This window comes from Trichosurus vulpecula, chromosome 5 (genome assembly GCF_011100635.1).
Source record: "Trichosurus vulpecula isolate mTriVul1 chromosome 5, mTriVul1.pri, whole genome shotgun sequence".
NCBI lineage: Eukaryota > Metazoa > Chordata > Mammalia > Diprotodontia > Phalangeridae > Trichosurus > Trichosurus vulpecula.
This window is the reverse complement of record NC_050577.1, coordinates 237,423,678-237,441,886: the sequence shown is the minus strand read 5'-3', so window position 1 is coordinate 237,441,886 and position 18,209 is coordinate 237,423,678. Positions and strand designations below refer to the sequence as shown.

The window sequence follows — 18,209 nt, the reverse complement described above, 5'->3', positions numbered from 1 at the left end:
CTCCCCCTCCCACCCCAGGCATCAGTGAAACTTTTTAAAACAAAGACTCAGAAAAAATGAAATAAAACCTTCCAACACAGTAAGCCAAAGTGTTATACAATTGGTTTAAGATATACTTTTCCTTAATGAAAGCTTCCTTGCAGTGAATGGGATGGTTTATGTTTCGGAGCAAGGGGGCAGGGAGGGAGACAAGGTATGGTGAGGTGAGAAAATGCTCTCAGAGCCCATTCTCTTTGTATCCATGCGAAAGAATTGTTCTGCTGTATCACGGTTTAGAGGAATGGAGGAAAATCCTGTGGACATTGTCTTTACAGGTGCACTGGCAACTCACAGTCTGGAAAGAGCAAACAAATACAAAACCACACCTGTAACAGGATCAGACAAAAATAAGCCCAGTTGAACGTGATGGGAAATAATACAGAATTGTGCCAAATAAGGTCAATGCTAACAGCTCCATGTAAATCACAGTAAGACCACTAAAATTTTATGAATCCTCTTTTGCAGATATATGAACGTTCAGGGATGGAAAACAAGACCACATTAAAATACTGATCTTCCCTAAATATTTGCAACAAATAAATGACTCTTCTCTACCTGGTGTTCAACACATGTTGGTCTTGGACCATACTTGCGATATCCTACCTCTCCAGCATTAACTCAAATTACATCTTAAACGTGCTCTATACTAAAAAACTCTACACCACCCTTCCCCCATACACACACATTCTCACACCTCCGTGCCTTTGTTCAGAAATTCCCTTCCTTCCCCCTCTATCCTGAAGGGTTACATTCCACTTTATTCTTTACGAATCAACTCAAATGTCCCTTCCTCTGCAAAGCAGTCCTTGATTTGCCCCTGGTTGGCACCAACCTTACCCCCAGACCTCAGTCACATTCTAATGGCCTCAACCATGTACTATTTTATATACAGTTCTACATGTTGATGTTGTATTTCTTTCCCTATCTGATTGAAGTTCATCGAGAAAAGAGTCTGTGCTAATTAATCTTTGCCTGCTTCAATTTTCCCCATTCTAGCAAAGTGCTCTGCAGATAGCTGGCACTTCAACTAATATCTGTTGTATTATATTGTATTGGGCTATAATACAAACTTCCACATCAGTGAATGCTCCACCAACTCCCATCACAGACCATATTATAAAACAGCTAGTTGCGCCACAAACTGGGCTCTACTACACCCCCCCTTAGTAGCTTTCACTTTTAAATATAACACTTCGATTGGGGATGATACATTTCACTAAGATCAATCAAGATTAATTAAGATTATTCATTGTTATTAATATTACACACCTGCTCTGTACCAGGCCCGGTGCTAGGTCTTAGAGACATGAAGATACAAGTTCCTGACTTCAAGGCATGGTAGACAGGATGCTAGATTTAGGGTTCAGAAGATCTGGGTTTACATCTTGCCTCTGAAACAGGCAAGTATTTCACTTGATCATCTCCCAGCTCTAATCTGTTATCCTATGATCTTACTGGTGGAAATCACATAAGCACAAGGAAGACATATACAGGTAAATGCAAAGTAACTTGGGGGTGGGGCATTAACAACAGAGTGAATCAGGGAAGGCTTCTGAGCCTCTAAAAGAGACAATGGGGTTTGTAGTCTAGGGATTATATTCTTGAGTGGGAGACAGCCTGTACAAAGACACAGGAGCTGGAGATAAATTTCATATGGTGGGAAATTCAAGCACAGATCACTTAGGGGACAGGAAAGGCAGGGGGTAACAAGGAAACAACCTGAACAAGTAGGCTAAAGGCAGACTGCGAGAAGTCTAAATGCCAGTTTTTACTTTATTCTATCATTCAAAGAATATAATCCCAAACTGAATAAACAGAATTTCCCTCTTACAAAAAACTAAATAATTATCCTTTGTTACCCAATATCCTTTTAAAAGTTGTGAGAACAGAACTATGCTATAACAGTAGGCAACCTAGACATAGGAGTGACAATGATTAAAAACTAAGCATGGTTTGAAATCAGTGTCTTAAAGAAGGGACAGTGCCTCTAATCCCACCACTATTTCCAAAGGCAACACCCCCTTTGGCCAAAGCCTAAAAGAAATGGGGGCAGGGGGGAAATGGATGGAACAGGAAGGCATGGCTGGAATTAGGAATCAGGAGCCTTGGTTTTGAATTCCACTTGGTATATTTCCTATCCATAGGGCCAAAGAAAAGTCACTTAGCTTCTCAGTCTCAATTTTCTCATCTGTAAAACAGGGATAGGACCACTTACACCACACCCCTCATAGGGTGAAAATCTGAAAACTTTTTTTTTTTTAAACATGAAGGAAACCAGACAGGACTTTTGTAGAAATAACTAGGAGTTTAGTCAAACCTCTAGCACTCTCTCAATCAGGCCCTCTGTCTAACAGGTGAAGGATTTCAGTTCAATGAGTCATTTGAATCCCAACTCTCCTACTTACTACTTTTGTGGCCTTGGTCAGTGAGGTCACTTGACATCTCTGGGTCTCCAATTTCTCACCTTTCAATGACGATATTAGCCTAGGTGATCTCTAAGGTCCCATCTAGATTTAAACCCTATGATCCTCCCACAAACATGGTAGGAGGTCAGAAAACCAGGTGATATGAGTCAACAAGAATTTATTAAGTATCTGCAAAGGCACTTGGCTAAGCATTGCAGCAGTGGTTAAAAAAGGGAAGGGAGGAGAATTGCATGCTTACTTGGCACAGGATAATAGCCATTCATAAATGTTTGAGGACCAATGAGTAAAAGTCACAGGGAGACAAGGTTTCTACTTAATGTCAATCCAATTAAAACTGTAGGCAAATCAAATAGTTTCTTTTCATTGGTTGCGTCTACAGAATTATTCCAGCAGAGGTTAAATGGTTATTTTTCAAGGTTGTTGTGAAGGGGATTAATTTAGAAAACCTTTTCAACTCAAAGATTCTATGACTTCCTGAAATTCCACAGGTAGTTATATAATCTTGTAAGTTAATAGAGTCTTTTAAAATGCAAACACTATCAAGAAAGCAAAGGGAAAGAGGTTTTCTTCACAGCTTAGTGCTCATTAATCAGAGTGCTTTTTGTTTTAAGAGCCTCTCTAGGTGACTGCTATTGTTCATAAATTTAATCACTTTCCTAGAAGTGCTAGAGAGAAAAAATTTTTATGGGGGTGGTAGCATAAGGCAACACTATGGAAAAGTTTAGTCAAAATTTTAGTCGTGTATTATGATTAATCATACTTTCAGTTTTTGGTATGATCACTACTTACACCTGTCAAGGACACTGCTATACTCTCTTGACTACAACATGCTATCACAATAAAAAGGGCCAGATTTTCACACTGGTTTAAGTCTTGGTTTCAATAACTACCAGTAGCTACCTAAGGTATGACCTTGGGTAAGTCCTTAACCTCCTGGACCTCACATTTTCTCTCTCTAAAATGAAGGTGTTAAATGTGCAGGAGGGGTGAAGGGGGCTAGATGGCCCCAAGTCATTTCCTCCTTTACGTCTATAATTAAACCAGAACTGGAAAGAATCTAAGCAACCACCAACTCCAGTGGTTCCCAGTAATTCATATTTTATTCATAACATTCTGCAATTATTTACTCCTAAGGCACCAGTAAAAATCCTGTGAGCATAAACTCCTTGGGCCATTGTCCAAAACCCATTAACTACTAAACAGAAACCACTGATCTACTTTAACCCGCCCATTTTGCTGCTGAGCAAACTGAGGCCAAGAGACCAAAAGTCTTGACTAAGTGACTTCCTCCCTTTGTATCTCAGTTTTCTCATATGTAAAGTCGGGATAATGATATTTGCGTTAGCCTACCTTATGGTGGTTGTAAGAAAAGGCCTTAGGTAAATTAAAAAGCATTTTCTAAACATGAACTTTTTTACCTTTACTCCCAATATGGTTTAAAAATCAAGGATAGAAGGTAAAGCTTTGTAAACCAAAATATCGTAGAGCAGAAACCAGGCTTACCCTGAATCATGCTAATCAGAGGAACCAACTGTACCCAACAGACAAAGCAAGACCAGAGTGAGAATCACCCAGCATGAGTTGGTCAGGGCAAGCCTAGAAGACTTATCTGATCTGCCTTCTTTCGCTTCTTTATGTCATTGGAAGTACAAAATTCCCCTTCATCAGACATGACTGAATTCAAATGTGAATACAAAACATTCTAAATTACAGGTGATTTCTTCATTAATCACCAGTAAAGATGATCATCCCTCAACAAAGGGGCATCTCCTTTTTCCATTAGCAGTGTTCAAGCAATAGGCTGACTGCCCCCCACAAATTCCATGCCCATTCCTACATATGTGTCTTTGGCCCAAGTTGCTGTACCAGCCTGGAACACTGCCCTTCATTCTCTCAATTCATGTTATTTTAACATTGAAAATAAGCTCATGTTCCATTTCCTTCATCTAGCTCTCTCCTCTGTTCTAAGCCTTGGGGAGCCCTTCCTTCTCTGCATTCTTGTAACAATTAAATGTATAAATCATACAACTAATGCTGTAGATTTTGCACGGGGAGTCTCATGTTCCAAATCTAAGTGCCCCACCCTGATATTTGGGAATAAAGTTAAGACTAAATACCATCCTCTAAAACTGAAGTTGGTAAGAATTAAGAAAAGTTAAGCAAAGCCAGACAGACAGCAAATGCAGAAGTAACCCAGTCTAAGAGAATTTATAAACATGATGTTGATACTACTAGGGTGGCTATTGAAAATATGGCGAAGAAGTTATGCAGGAGATCAGGTGCCTCCCTTGCCAAGTAATCTTTCATCCAGAGACAATGGCCTCCTCTGTGTTGCTTCTTAAATAAGATACTCCACTAGACTCCAGGTATTTTTCATCTGTCCCCCATGCCTAGAATGTTTTCCCTCCTCATCTCCACCTACTGGCTTCCCTGGCTTCCTTCTGAAATCCAACTAAAATCCCATCTTCTACAGGAAGCTCTTCTGATCACTCTTAATTCTTGTGCCTTCCCTCTTTGAATTATTTCCTTTCTCCTGTATATAGCCTATTTATACATATTTGTTGTTTCCTACATTAGATTGTAGGCTCCCTGAAGGCAGGGACTATCTTTTGATTCTTTTTATATCCCTGCTGCTTAAATATAGTAGGCACTAATAGTGATATAGTAGGCACTTAATGAATGCTTATTGACTGTAAGCAGCCAAGGGTATAAACTTAAGGAAGACATAGGTCTGAGGTGTAATCTAAGATTTATCTTATTCTTGGAAATTATATGTTTGTGTACAGGTGATTTTATGACAGGTTCATGCTAAGATCTAAGAATCCAATTATACACAGTGCTAGGTAGGGGCCAGGAGACAAAAACAAAGCAGGGTCAGCCCTCAAGGAACTTTCTCCTCCTACTTGGAGGATATGTTCACAAGTTAATAAGTTAAGTAAGAAGTGTTTACAAAGCAATTTCCTGGGAGAGCCAGCCCCATCAACTAGAGGGATCAGGCATGGCCTCAGGGAGGAGGTGATATCTGGGATGGGCTCCAAGGAAGCTAGGGATTCCAAAAGGCAGAAAGGGAGCTCCACGTTTGGGGGTAGGGTAGCACTTGTGCAAAGGCCCAGGGTAAGGAAATGAAAGGTCATGTATAGCAAACAGAGGTAAGGACAAAGCAACATCAGGGATGAGTTTGTATGAAGAACAGGGGCATGAAAAAAGACTGGAAAGATAAGTGAGACATCTCTCTAGCATAATCCAGCACAAATTTTAGACAGCCAATACCAGTCCTTCTGGTGATTTTTCCCACCCTAAATGCCACCTTTTTCAAGAAAGCAAAAAGAGCACGGTTAATAATAGCCACTAAAGTTGAACTTGCCTTAAAGATGAAAAAAAAATTCTCTAAATTTATTTTCTTCCTATTCTCTCCCCTCTAGGTTCAGAAGCAGCCAGGTGGAGCAATTTGCCCATCTGTTGTGTCCAGTGAATTAGCAAATTGATTACATAAAGTATATTCAATAACCCATGTAAAAAAAAATAAAATCTACAGCCAAGCTGGGCTGTAGATTAGGGCATTAATACAGAATTCACTTGATGAATTCAAAGCAGTCTGGGCAATTTTATGAGCTTGTACTTAGAGCATATCTATTTTACTTGTTTTCCCTAGTATTCAATTTATACTTCTCTCATGCACTTATGATCTGTTCCGTATTTTTTTTTTGTGAATAGGTTATAACTATGTCCTAGAGTATAAGTTTCATGAGAACAGGGCTCAGGTCTTGGTGAGACTTTATTTAATCTCCCATAATGCCTAGCATAGGCCTCTGGATAAATGAGATGACTGATAAATGATCGTTGAACTGAATTCTTCATCCAGATAAAAAGCGTACAACTTAAGAAGAAACTGAAACCCAAGAGAAGTGAAGCATAGAAAGAGAACATCTTACTGTCTTAAAAGAATTCAAGGTACCTAGCCCAGGGGAAGGATCATCCCAAAGTTATAGAAAGAATCTGCAAATGGGAGGAATAGGGGAGAATGGTAGAGATGTTACATATGAGCAAAATCTTTTATTTTTTTAAAAGATTCCACAAATCAAACGCCAGTTTTACATTAATATTCAGCAAAATCCTAGAAAAAGCTATTAAAAGAATAAAGAAAAATGACAATCTACTATGAGCCAGCCAACTTCATTAAGAACAAGCCAGACAATATCATATGCCTATGAGGCCCATATCCTAAAGACATAGAAGAGAAAAAGTTCTATATGTATAAAACTATAGCAGCTCTTTGTGTGGTAGGCAAAGAACTGGAAAGCAAGGGAATGCCTATCAATTGCAGAAAAGCTAAACAAATTATGGGCATACAAATATAATGGAATACTATAATGCTGGAAGAAATTATAAAGGGAAAGATTTCAGAGAAACCTTGGAAGATTTGTATGAACTGACTCAATGCTCCCCAAGCAATGCTTCCCAAAGTGAGAATTATATGGTTGTCATTTTGATCTTTATTTGGCAGCAACAAAGTAAACAATGTGGCTATATAAAAAAGTGGCGAACTTACCTTCTTTTCAATGAATAATATCTCCAGCACATTATTTATTATTTTTCTAACATATGTGGATAAAAGTGGTGATTAAAAGAAAATTCCATTAAATTTTTAAAAAGTGATACTAATGAAATACAGCTCCTCCCTTAGAATAAAGGTAGGAGACTACTAAAATGGATTAATTTAGACATACACTATCAGACACAGTTTCACAATCAAATTTTTTTTGCTTAATTCTTTTCATCACAACATATTTCAATGGGGAGGACTGGCATAAAGACAAAGAAAACCGTTGTTGTTTTTGTTTAAAAGAGTAAGTTTCTGCTAGACTGACCCCATTTACTCTTCTGATGTAGAGACTAGGCAAAAAGATCAAAGAAATGACATAGTATTCTGAATTTAAACAGACCATTGGATAAAGACTCTCATGAAAACCTAATGGTTCTAAGATGGAGAGATGTGACCTGGATGACAATATGATTAAGGTAGATTCAGAACCGGCTGAATATCCAGAACCAGTGTTGATTATTGGGTTAATGTCAACCTGGCTGGAAGATTCAAGGCTCCATTGCTGGCCCTTTTCTAGGTGACTTTCATTAACCATTTAGATGTAAAGTCTTGAACATAGTGGGGTTTTGTTGTTCTTGTTTTAAAGTACCAGAAGGGGAATTATTGGCTAGGTAGCAATTAATGTTTTGGTTTTTTTAAATCTGGAAGTTTTGATGAACTATGTATTGGAATGAATTTAAGAAAGTGTAATAACCATCACCCCAAGCGTCTTCATGAAACAAAGGCTTATCTGCTTACTTTTTAAAAAATTAATAATCTTCTGGAAGAACATTGGTCTCCAAAGATTCAAGATTGTAGGTCCAATCCAATGGACAACAGAAAGGAGTATGGAGGGCATGAGTCAGAAGTACTAAGTATAAAGCAGTGGCAAATGATATAAGTAGGAAGAGTAGAAAAGGAGAAGTGTCACGTAATGGGATCAAAGGATAACCAATAGATAGCTTCCCCACAGGTATCTCTGCAATGTCAAGAGACCTACCAAAGAAGGAAAATCACTGTTCTCAAAAAGTTTACATTCTAACAGAAGAAACAAGTAGATATGTAGGTTAATATAAAAATAAATAGAAAGAAAATAAATACACATAAATAGAAAGTACATGTAAGTAGAAAATGGTGTTTGAGCTCTGTATTGAAAGAAAATAAGGATTCTACGAAGCGGAGAGGAGGACGGAGTTCATTTCAGGCATAGGGAACAGTCAGCAGAAAGGCAAAAGATGGGAGATGGCTTGCCATTGTGTAAAAAACTGCACTGCAGAGTACAGGAAGGACAGTAATGTATCTATGTATTGTGTATACACACACACACGCACATGCATGCATTTTATATGTGTGCATGTATGCATGTAAGCTTATCTAGGTGCACATAAATATTCAAATGGGAATAAAACTAAAATTTATCTTTCTGCAACTTTCATTTACTGTGTGTGTGTGTGTGTGTGTGTGTGTGTGTGTGTGTGTGTGTGTGTCTGTGAATTAGTATTGTGACACCCATGTTTCCATGACTACCAGTGGACTAAAGAAGAGCCGGTCTAGTCTCCTAAGGGTTAGCAGTTCATTTATCTTTTTGTAACTTTCACTACACACACACACACACACACACACACATACACGTGCACACATACACATACATACACACATGTTTGATGGAAAGTTGTGAATGGGTTGTTTGAAAATAATTTAAAATAAGTAGACGATATTAGATCAAATCGGACAGCAAAATTCATTATATATTATTGGAAATTTGGGAGATGACTAGCTAGATGATCTGTTGATGTACTCACTCATAATTTTAAAATCCTTACCTGCAAGAGGGATGAACCCCCAGGATCTGAGGTTGCAGCTTCATTCTGTATCGTATTCTTTTGTGTGATAGCATCTTCTCTTTTCCTCTCTTTTTGGCCTGCTTCATCATCTTCATATTCATCTAGACACTTAAAAATGGAAAAGGTTTATTGCTACATGCAACTGATAGATGATTCTGATGGTAAGATAAAATATTTACATGCAATTATTAATAATATTTGCCCACTGTTAGCATGCAAACCTATCAGATCTGTTCTTAAAAAACTGAATTTAAAGTAAATTTTAATAAATTGAGCCACACATTTTAAATGCATAAGGGTAGTTGCAGATAGTGAACCAGTTTCAAATACTGAACCCTTCCATCAAGCAAAGACAGAACCCAAAAATCCTTGAGCAGGTAATTTAAGCCTTCCTAAGCCTCAGTCTCCTCACTTGTAAAATGAGGAAGTTGAGCTAAATGATTCTATTCCAGCTCCCAATCTTATGATTCTTTTCTAAATCGGCCTACTTGCAGTTGTTCCTTCAGGACATTCTATCTCCTGTCCCTAGGCGCAAGACATCCACCAGCCAAGCCTTAAGAGCATTCCCTCCACAAAACCGCCTCCTAAAACTTTGCTCAGCTTTCTTCCAAGCTTAACTCAACTGAGGTCTTCCCTGAAATCCTCTCTCCTCCCTCCCTGAAGCTAAAATGATTTTGTATAAAGTCTGTATTTTTTACATCTCGCTCCCCACCCCAAAATAAGAATGTGAGTTAACATTTCATTAACATAACATTAGTTATGAGCATCATGGGCAGTGACATGGAAGTCATTTTCCACAGGCCTTGATCTGAGTTCTCAGGTCAATATTTGCCAACTATGACAAAATAGAGGTTTACAATGTACAAAATGGAGATAATATTTACACTGCCTATTTCAGGCCATAGTGTGGGACAGAGTAAAGAGTATAGGAGGGGATTCAGCCAGTTACTGTGTGACTGTAGCCAAGTCACTCAAACTCTCTCCCTCATCTACAGAACAAGGGCCTTGGAATAAATGACCTCAAAGGTCCTTTATAGGACTGGAGAGAGAATGGAAATTTCCTTCTTTTCCTGTCACTATTTCTCAGTATTTTCACAGTCCTTGGCCACTGTGTTCCTCTAGTCACCACAGACCAACTACCTTTTACCTAGAAGCAGCAGCAACAGTATAAGCACCCATGTTTTCAAACAGCATCCACTCTCCCATATGCATTTCTGGTAAATCACAGCCTTCAACAATTCGATTAAGGGCATCACATTGATTCCCATATAAAGACACACACACACACACACACACACACACACACACGCACATGAGTAATACTTCTCTCATCTGGTTTGGGTCACTTTTGTAGAATAGGTTTAACACATGCATGATCAAACAGGATACAATTAAATGATCCATATACCCCATCATTTACATAGTACATAAAGGTTTGGTCATTGCCTCATCTTCATCAATGGATTCCGGAGACCCACAATCTGTTATGTGATGTCTGGGGCAGCACGGCAAGGCATTGCGACAAATCAACGACCAAGGTTTTCCAGCACGAGTAGAGGATCAGAATAACAACCCTTTGCCATTATCTTGTGCTTGGGAAAGTGGAATGGAACATCACTGAACAACTTGTACTTCAGCTAATATTGATGTATACATGCTGTTTGTAGCCACTAATTGCAAGTTTAGCTTAAATTAGAGCATTTGGGAGGACCATTAATTTAATTCTTGCTACAGTTTTTAAATGTTTTAAGAATAGTGTTGGCACAAATGCAACAATATGGAAGACTAAGAAATGGGGTCACACTTATCTGCATTCCTATGGAAACTATTTGAAATTTGTTTTATATGTTTTTTTTTTTTAATTCACCTTTTACCTCCAAACATGTCCCACAGGCCTCACTCAGTCATAATCAGACCAGGGGGCCCAGAGCTTTACTCCAGGACCTTATCATCCAACGGGCTGACTCCAGAAATGTGCAGTCTCTCCACAGACTACACTCACACTAGGTTCCATCTCCTAGCCCCAGGTTACTACTCCCCAACAGCATTGTTCTCCCAGCGTATCACAAGGCACCTATCCTTATAATTTGTTCATTTCTATCCAGCCAGCACAACATTTTTTTTTCTCTAGTGAAAATCAGTTTAAACAAGGCCTATCCAAAGAGGCTTGGGCAAAAGAGCTATAAATAAAAATTCTCCTTCACTCTTGACTTTGATTTTCTTAAATTGTTAGAAGAAAAGTGGAATCTAATTTCGTCATATGACCAAGAGATCAAGAAAATAAAAATAATACTCTCCTTCCTCTTCTGCTCAATTACCCATCTAACCATTTCTTGACGCCACCTCTGTTTTCCAGGCCTCAGTTTCTTCAGCTTACTGCAAAAGGTTGAACTAGATGATCTCTAAAGTACTTTTCAGCTGTAACATTAAAAGATCTTTGAATCAGAGTTAAAGGTCCTATGCCATTTCCGTAGGGAAGTAGAGGTGACACCACAAAGAAAAATAAAAAAATAAATCTCTTTCTGGATGGGGTAAAAGCCCAAGACTCAAAGAGAAGAGGCAAATGATGAAAAATAAACTAAAGATTCTTTCCAGAAATGAGGATACTTGAAAGAAGGATAGTGATGGTCCTCAACAGGAGCTGTGCTCTTCTGCATATAAGGAAAGATGTTTGTTATTCAATCTGACCAACATTCCTCACTTTCAACTTCATGGACCAGAATATGGGAAAGAGGTACCAACCAGCTCGAGTCCAAACTGTTCTCAATCCAATTAGGAAGCAAGTCAGCTTTTCATAATACAAAATGTACAGAAGTCCTCCCTCTATTAAATCAAATAACACACTCATGACGTACTTTTTCTGCCTCAGAGGCATGGCCTGTATCATGCATCTCAGATGAAGCTTGGAAGGATGATAAATAATATTTTGGAAAGTAAAATAACTGAACCAAAAAGGAAACCACTGGTTTTCAATGCTAACAAAATAAAGATTCCCACTAATAGAACTACTGACCTCCAAAGTTTCTCAAATAAGGGAATACATGCTGTTCAAAAATATGAAAACATTATGATTTAGACTCCTGTTACAGATGTGACCAAGTCAAAAAAAAAAAAAAGGAACCTAATAAAATGAAAACTATGTGTAACATCAAACAAAGGCCAATTTAATCAAGACAAAAGAAAACTCTGCCCTGAATCTATTTGTTCAGAAGAACCCAAAATGCTGAAACAAAATAAGATAAAACAAGAGATTGCATCAATCAAATAACAAACTATATTTATGAAGCTCCTACCAGGCACCAGGCACTGCACAAGGTGCTGAGGAAACAAGCATAAATGAAAAATAAAACAATGCTCTCTACTCACAAGAAGCCCACAGTCAAATGGGGTAAATGTAAGGGTATCAGAAATAAAAGTAAGTACAAATATATAAAAAGTAGTAGCAAAGGTGCCAAAGAATTTCTACATCTTGCTAATTAAGTGGGTGGATCAGAAATGGTAAATGCAAAGATGAAGACTGTTTAATCAATCAATCTGCAAGAATTTATGAAGCACCTAGTATGTACCCAGGGCAGTGAGGTGGTGCCATGGAAAGAACACCAGATCTAGAGTTAGGAAGACTCATCTTGAGTTCAAATCCAGCCTCAGACACTTACTGGCTGTGTGACCCTGGGCAAGTCACTTAACCCTAGGGGTTTGCCTCAGTTTCCTCATCTGTAAAATGAACTGGAGAAGGAAATGGTAAATCACTCCGGTATCTCTTCCAAGAAAACCCCAAATGGGATCACAAAGAGTTGAAGATGACCGAAGAACAACAAAAAAAAAATACATACCCATCACTATGCTAGGCACTGTGGGAAAGAAAACTACGTATCATGGCCTTTGTCTTCAAGCAATCTATTGTCTAACATGAGGGTAACTCATAACCTCACCCTTTGAGGCCGCCTTGGTGAGGTACCTCACTTCTGAACTTGGCTAGCTTGGTCTCAGTATCCATTAAAAATGAACAATGTGCAGATTGTTTAATGGTTGTCCTCTAACTGATGATATCAAGCCTTAGATCACTTCAATCAGTTCTACTGATGCTCTACATTCCATTCACTTCATTAGCCTAGGCGGTCTGGTAATTCACAAAATACTTTAAATGATGGAGACATAACAGACACACTTCAATCCCCTCCTAATAGACACTGGGCTGCTAATCTCATACAACTAAGGAAGTGATACCGACCCCAAACAATTCTTGTTGTTCTAATTTTGTTCCTAGATGTGTGGCAATTCAGAAATCTCAAATATTTTCCATCTAAACCACTTTTATCCAAATATGGAAGACATTCTGTGTGACATTTGCACATCTGATCTTAATATAAGGAATCCACAGAAATTCCTTAGGTTTTCTAGCTTCTCAAACATTTGAGGCTGAAGAATGAACATATTCCTATAGCTCTCCACCCCACTATGGAAAATAGGGCAGGCTTTTTTTTTTTAACATGAATCACAGTAATGGGGAATGCTCAGAACACCATCAGCCTCATCACTATCCAACAGGGACAGGAAAAAAGGTCAGAGTAGATGAAAACTACTAGAAGGGGAGAGAAAATGCTTGGAGAGGCCTTAGAATTATTAATGACCCATTTTAATTTGGTGGTCTTCCGAAACTTTACAGGAAAAGGGATATAGTCTGCAAGTAAAAATTATGTGGCATGTGGTAAAACAATTACCAATTGTGATTCTGAGTTAGTAAATAAATGGTCACCATGCCTCTCAAAGTGGAGATTGTAGTCACCATGGAGAGCAATGAAGATATCCTGAAGTTCCTACCTCCTTGGTAGGATTCATTTCATTTTCCCCCCTAAACCATAAGTATTTCCTCTTCTCTTTCCAACTTTAAAAAAAATTACTTCTAAAATTTTTTCATTTTAAATTTTTTGGAGAGTTAAGGAGACAGGGTGGTGAACTGTCTGAAATTGTGACTTTATGCCTGGACTGAGACTTATTTCATCAAAGCAGATTAACAATTTATCTGTAACTTAAAACTCTTAAGTGTTGCTCGAGAACGCTAAGAAGTTCAAGTGATTTTCATCCATGATCCCACAGGTGCAAGTAGGACTCAAACACAGGTCCTTCTATCCCACTCTTTATCCACCAGGTCAGGGTCTCTCTCTTTCTCACCTCTGTATCCTCCACTACTAACTCTACAGCTGAAGTTTACCAACACCTTGGCTGCTCACAATTAACAGTCCCTATTTATGATCCATCTACTTGTCTTCATTACCCAGGAATCTCATTCTGAAATTTAGTGGTTTGAACAATGTGCCAGCTTACTAAGACAATCCTTGTAGACAGAATGACGATAATCTAATCCACAAGCCTTGCCTACAATTTGCCAGGTTCTAGTCGAGGCTCATAATTCAATTCAACAAACATTTATCAAATGCTGCTATACACAAAGCACTGCGCTCGGTGCTTGGGATACAACTGACAAAACAGAACTTTTTGTCCGCCGAAGGTTTACCTTCCACTGGCGGCATACAACATGTACATAGATAAAAAAAAGAGAAGATGATCCTAGGAAGGGAGATGTGCTATCCAAGGAGGGGGAGGGGAGGAAGACATTACAGGAACAACTATTTTGTAGCCTATGTAGGTGCTTATTCAAAGTAAAGACTGAAACATGGCAGAACAGAGGGGGAAGAAAAGTCTTCTACATAAACTTTGGAATTACTCCTTCTCAATACAAATGTCATAAGTACCTCCACATGCCAGTCACTGAGTTTTGTGTTGGGAATATAAAGGGAAAGGAGACAGTTCCTGACTTCAAGGAGTTTGCATTCTCTTGGAGGGATACATTATGCAGAGAGGTAAGTGTGTGTGTGTGTGTGTGTACACAAAATAAACAGAGAGCATCTGATGGGTGGGAGGGGGAGGAAGGGGGAGAAATGTCCACTAGAAGGAGCAGCTTCTCAGCCAAGCTGGGAAGTGGGGGTTCCAAAAGATAGGCGAGAGGAGAGGAGAGACCATTTCAGGCACTGAGGTGAAGAGGAAATGCAAGCTGATCTGTTTGGCTAGAAAAAATTTATGTGAGGGAATAATAGATAAGAAAGCCTGAACAGATGGGATAAAACAGAATAGTCAATAGGGAGCAGGACAGAGGCAGAATCAGAACTGCTTCATTCTATCGGTCAAATTCATATTTTACGTATAATATTTTACCAGACTGCCCAGAGAGGGATGCATTTTTTTTTTCAGCACCAGCTACATCCAACATCATCTTCCTCACTATACTTTGGCTGTGACCCTACATTCTCAAAAGGGAAGATCCTACTCCTTAAATGGAAAAGTGGTATCTATCATTCAATTCATTTTGCATATAGATCAGTGATCTATCTATCATTCAAAGATCAGCCTAGTTAATTAAGGCCAGGGAGCTTTATCACCAGATCACATGAAGCAACTCCTGAAGACCATCTACCAAGGTATATATATACCAAAGTACACCCTGACTTCAAGAATCAAACACCTCATTTCTTTTGACAGGTTAATCTGAGTGGTAGAACAGATTAATGTTACAGTTATAATATACAAAGATTTCAGCAAGGTATTTGAAAGTCTTGTTATCCTAATGGACAAAACTGAGAGCTACAGACTAGGTAGAAAAAATGACCACATCAACTAAACCATAGATACTTTAAGTATGGAGGTATATTCCCTGTAAATTTCTAACTACTCCAAAGGACAATAATAACCACTTCTAATGGTCCTTCCTCATCATCTGTGGGCAAAAACTTACCCAAGCTGTTCTCCATGAGTTCAAATCTCTAGACCCCAAATCCTAGGATAACAGAATGAAATGGCAGGTGGATTTGCTCAGCTCCTCTATTGAACTTTGAAAGCTCTTGGAGAAGGTGAAAGGTGCTTCAGGATTAGAAAAGGGAAAACTTGTCCTGATTATCATTAAAGAGTAAAAGGGAGGCATCTGTAAACTGTAGCCTAATGAGCGTGACTTCTATGCCTTACAAAATTAAAAAGCATTAACAAGGGGATGGTCTTTAGCAATTAGAAAAGGAAATGATCATTAAAAGCCAACCTGGCTTCATCAAGAACAAAACATGTCAGACTAACCTCATTTCATTTGATAGGGTAATTCTAGTGGTAGAACAGGTAAATACTGTAGCTATAATTACTTAGATTTCAGCAAGGTACTTGAAAGTCTTATTATTCTTAATAATATTCTTACCAACAAAATTGAGAGCTACAGGTTAGATGAGAAGTGGATTTGAAACTAACTGAATGACTGGACACAAAGAGCTGTCATTAGTGAGCTTTGACTTAAAAGATCTACTGTTTAGTATTCCAGGGATACATCTGCCCCTGGCCTTTTGCTACATGAGATTTAACAATGGACCCTGAAGGCAAAGATGGCATATTTGTCAAATTTGCAGAATATTAAGTCAAGATCTTGACAAGCCAAAAAATGGAGTCAAAATGACAAAATTAGACTTCATAAAGCTAATTATGAATTTATATATTTAGAAATTGATCAAGTAACTTAACTAATACAGTATGCACATTACAGACATTAGCTAATAGCTAATCATAGCTGGCATTTATATTAACTCTTACAATGTGCCGGGCACTGTTAAGTGCTTCACAAATATCATCTCAATATTATCTCATTTAATACTCATAATAACTCTGGGAGGTGGGTGCTAGACAGAGGTTAAGTGACTTGCCCAGCAACAAACACTAAGTGTCTGAGGCTGGATCTGAACTGAGGTCCTGCTGACTCCAGGCCCAGCGCTCTACCCACTGCATCAGCATGTTCTCAAGAAAAAGATCCCAGGAGTTTAGTAGACTACAAACTCAATGAGTCAACAGTGTGACGTTGCAGTCAAAAAAAAACTATTTTGCTAGGCTAGAAAGAAAGCATCCAAAACAAAGAAGCTATTGTTCCCCTATATTCTCCCTTAAACCAAGGATATGAGCCCTAAGTTTTAGGAAAGACTTAAACAAGATAGAGTGGATCCGTAAGAGGGTGAACAGGATGGAGGAGAGACTCCAGAATATGCCATAAAATGATTGATTTCTGTTTTGCAGAAGACAAAAAATGAGGGAGGGATGCTAGCAGTCTTCAAGTATTTGAGGAGTTATAATATTTGGGCAGAGAGATTAGACTTACTCTAATTTGGCTCCCAAAGGCAGAAATAGAGTCAATGAGGGGAAGACCAAGAGAAATATTTTGGATTGAAGCATGGAACTTCCAGAGATGGTATCCCATGTCCTAGTTATACTAACTAGGCTAGGGAATTTGCCCTTACCAGGTCTTCCAGAAGAAACCTGATGACTGCTTGGGGGTTTTCTGATTACATTTAGGCTTAAGTATATGTTCTCTTAGATTCATTGAGTCTGTTCAGTCTAAGAAATATTAGAGTAGTCGGGAAATGATGTTTGGTGTTAATTTGAGTTACATCAAATCACTATTGAAAAAACAATCCAGGAGAGAGCTCCTCTAATTCCTATGGCTATCCATCCCCCTAGATTTGGTGAGCTTACTATCTTCTCGACCTTCACTTCAAGTCACTTCACAGGTCTCCTCATCTATAAAATAAGGGGTTCTAAATCTGAGACATTATGAAATATAATCGGTAAATAAGAATAAACAGAGGAGGCGGGGGAGGGGATGGAAGGCTTTCACATACGACCAACAGCCTTACAGATAACAACAACAATAAAACCTAAGCTGAAAAAAGGCCAAGAAGGACTTGCCTTAGAACAATGCTTGGTACATAGTAAGAGCTTAATTACTGCTTGTTGGCTGAATGACTGAACCGGTGGTGAAAAAGGAGCCAAATGGACTAATGCTATTTCTTTTTCATAAATGCTGAGTGAAAACTAAGAAAATCCCAAGAGACCACTGCTCTAATTCCCATGTATCAGCATCTCGATCCTATTTGGAGCTACTCACACTGCCAAAGACATCAAGTCCACCATATATTCACATAAAACCAATTCCTTTTATGTCACTCGAGGATAACAACACCACCAACAAAAATAACAGCGACAGCTAGCCCTCTGCCAAGTAACTGATAAACATCGTCTCATCTGATGCTCACAGCCACCTGCAAGGCAGGTGCTATTACTATTTCCATTTTACCCCATGAGGAAACTGAGATCCCAGAGATTAAGGAACTTGTCCCGAGTCACACAGATAACAAGTGATGGAGCCCAAATTTATCCTCAGGTGTTCCTAGCCCCAGACTTGGAGTTCTATCCACTATGCCACCAAGGATTCATCAATAAATAAATGGCACTTGTTTT

General features: G+C 38.6%; 1 protein-coding gene across 2 annotated transcripts in view; it reads right to left on the bottom strand.

The window, feature by feature from the left end:
- PAWR (pro-apoptotic WT1 regulator) overlaps positions 1-18,209 on the bottom strand; it is a 133,767-nt gene that overhangs the window by 35,576 nt on the left and 79,982 nt on the right. For both annotated transcript variants that reach the window (XM_036761256.1, XM_036761257.1), the window contains exon 3: positions 8,871-8,999. In XM_036761256.1, the coding sequence (XP_036617151.1) occupies positions 8,871-8,999 (129 nt within the window). The remainder of the gene's footprint in view (positions 1-8,870; positions 9,000-18,209) is intronic.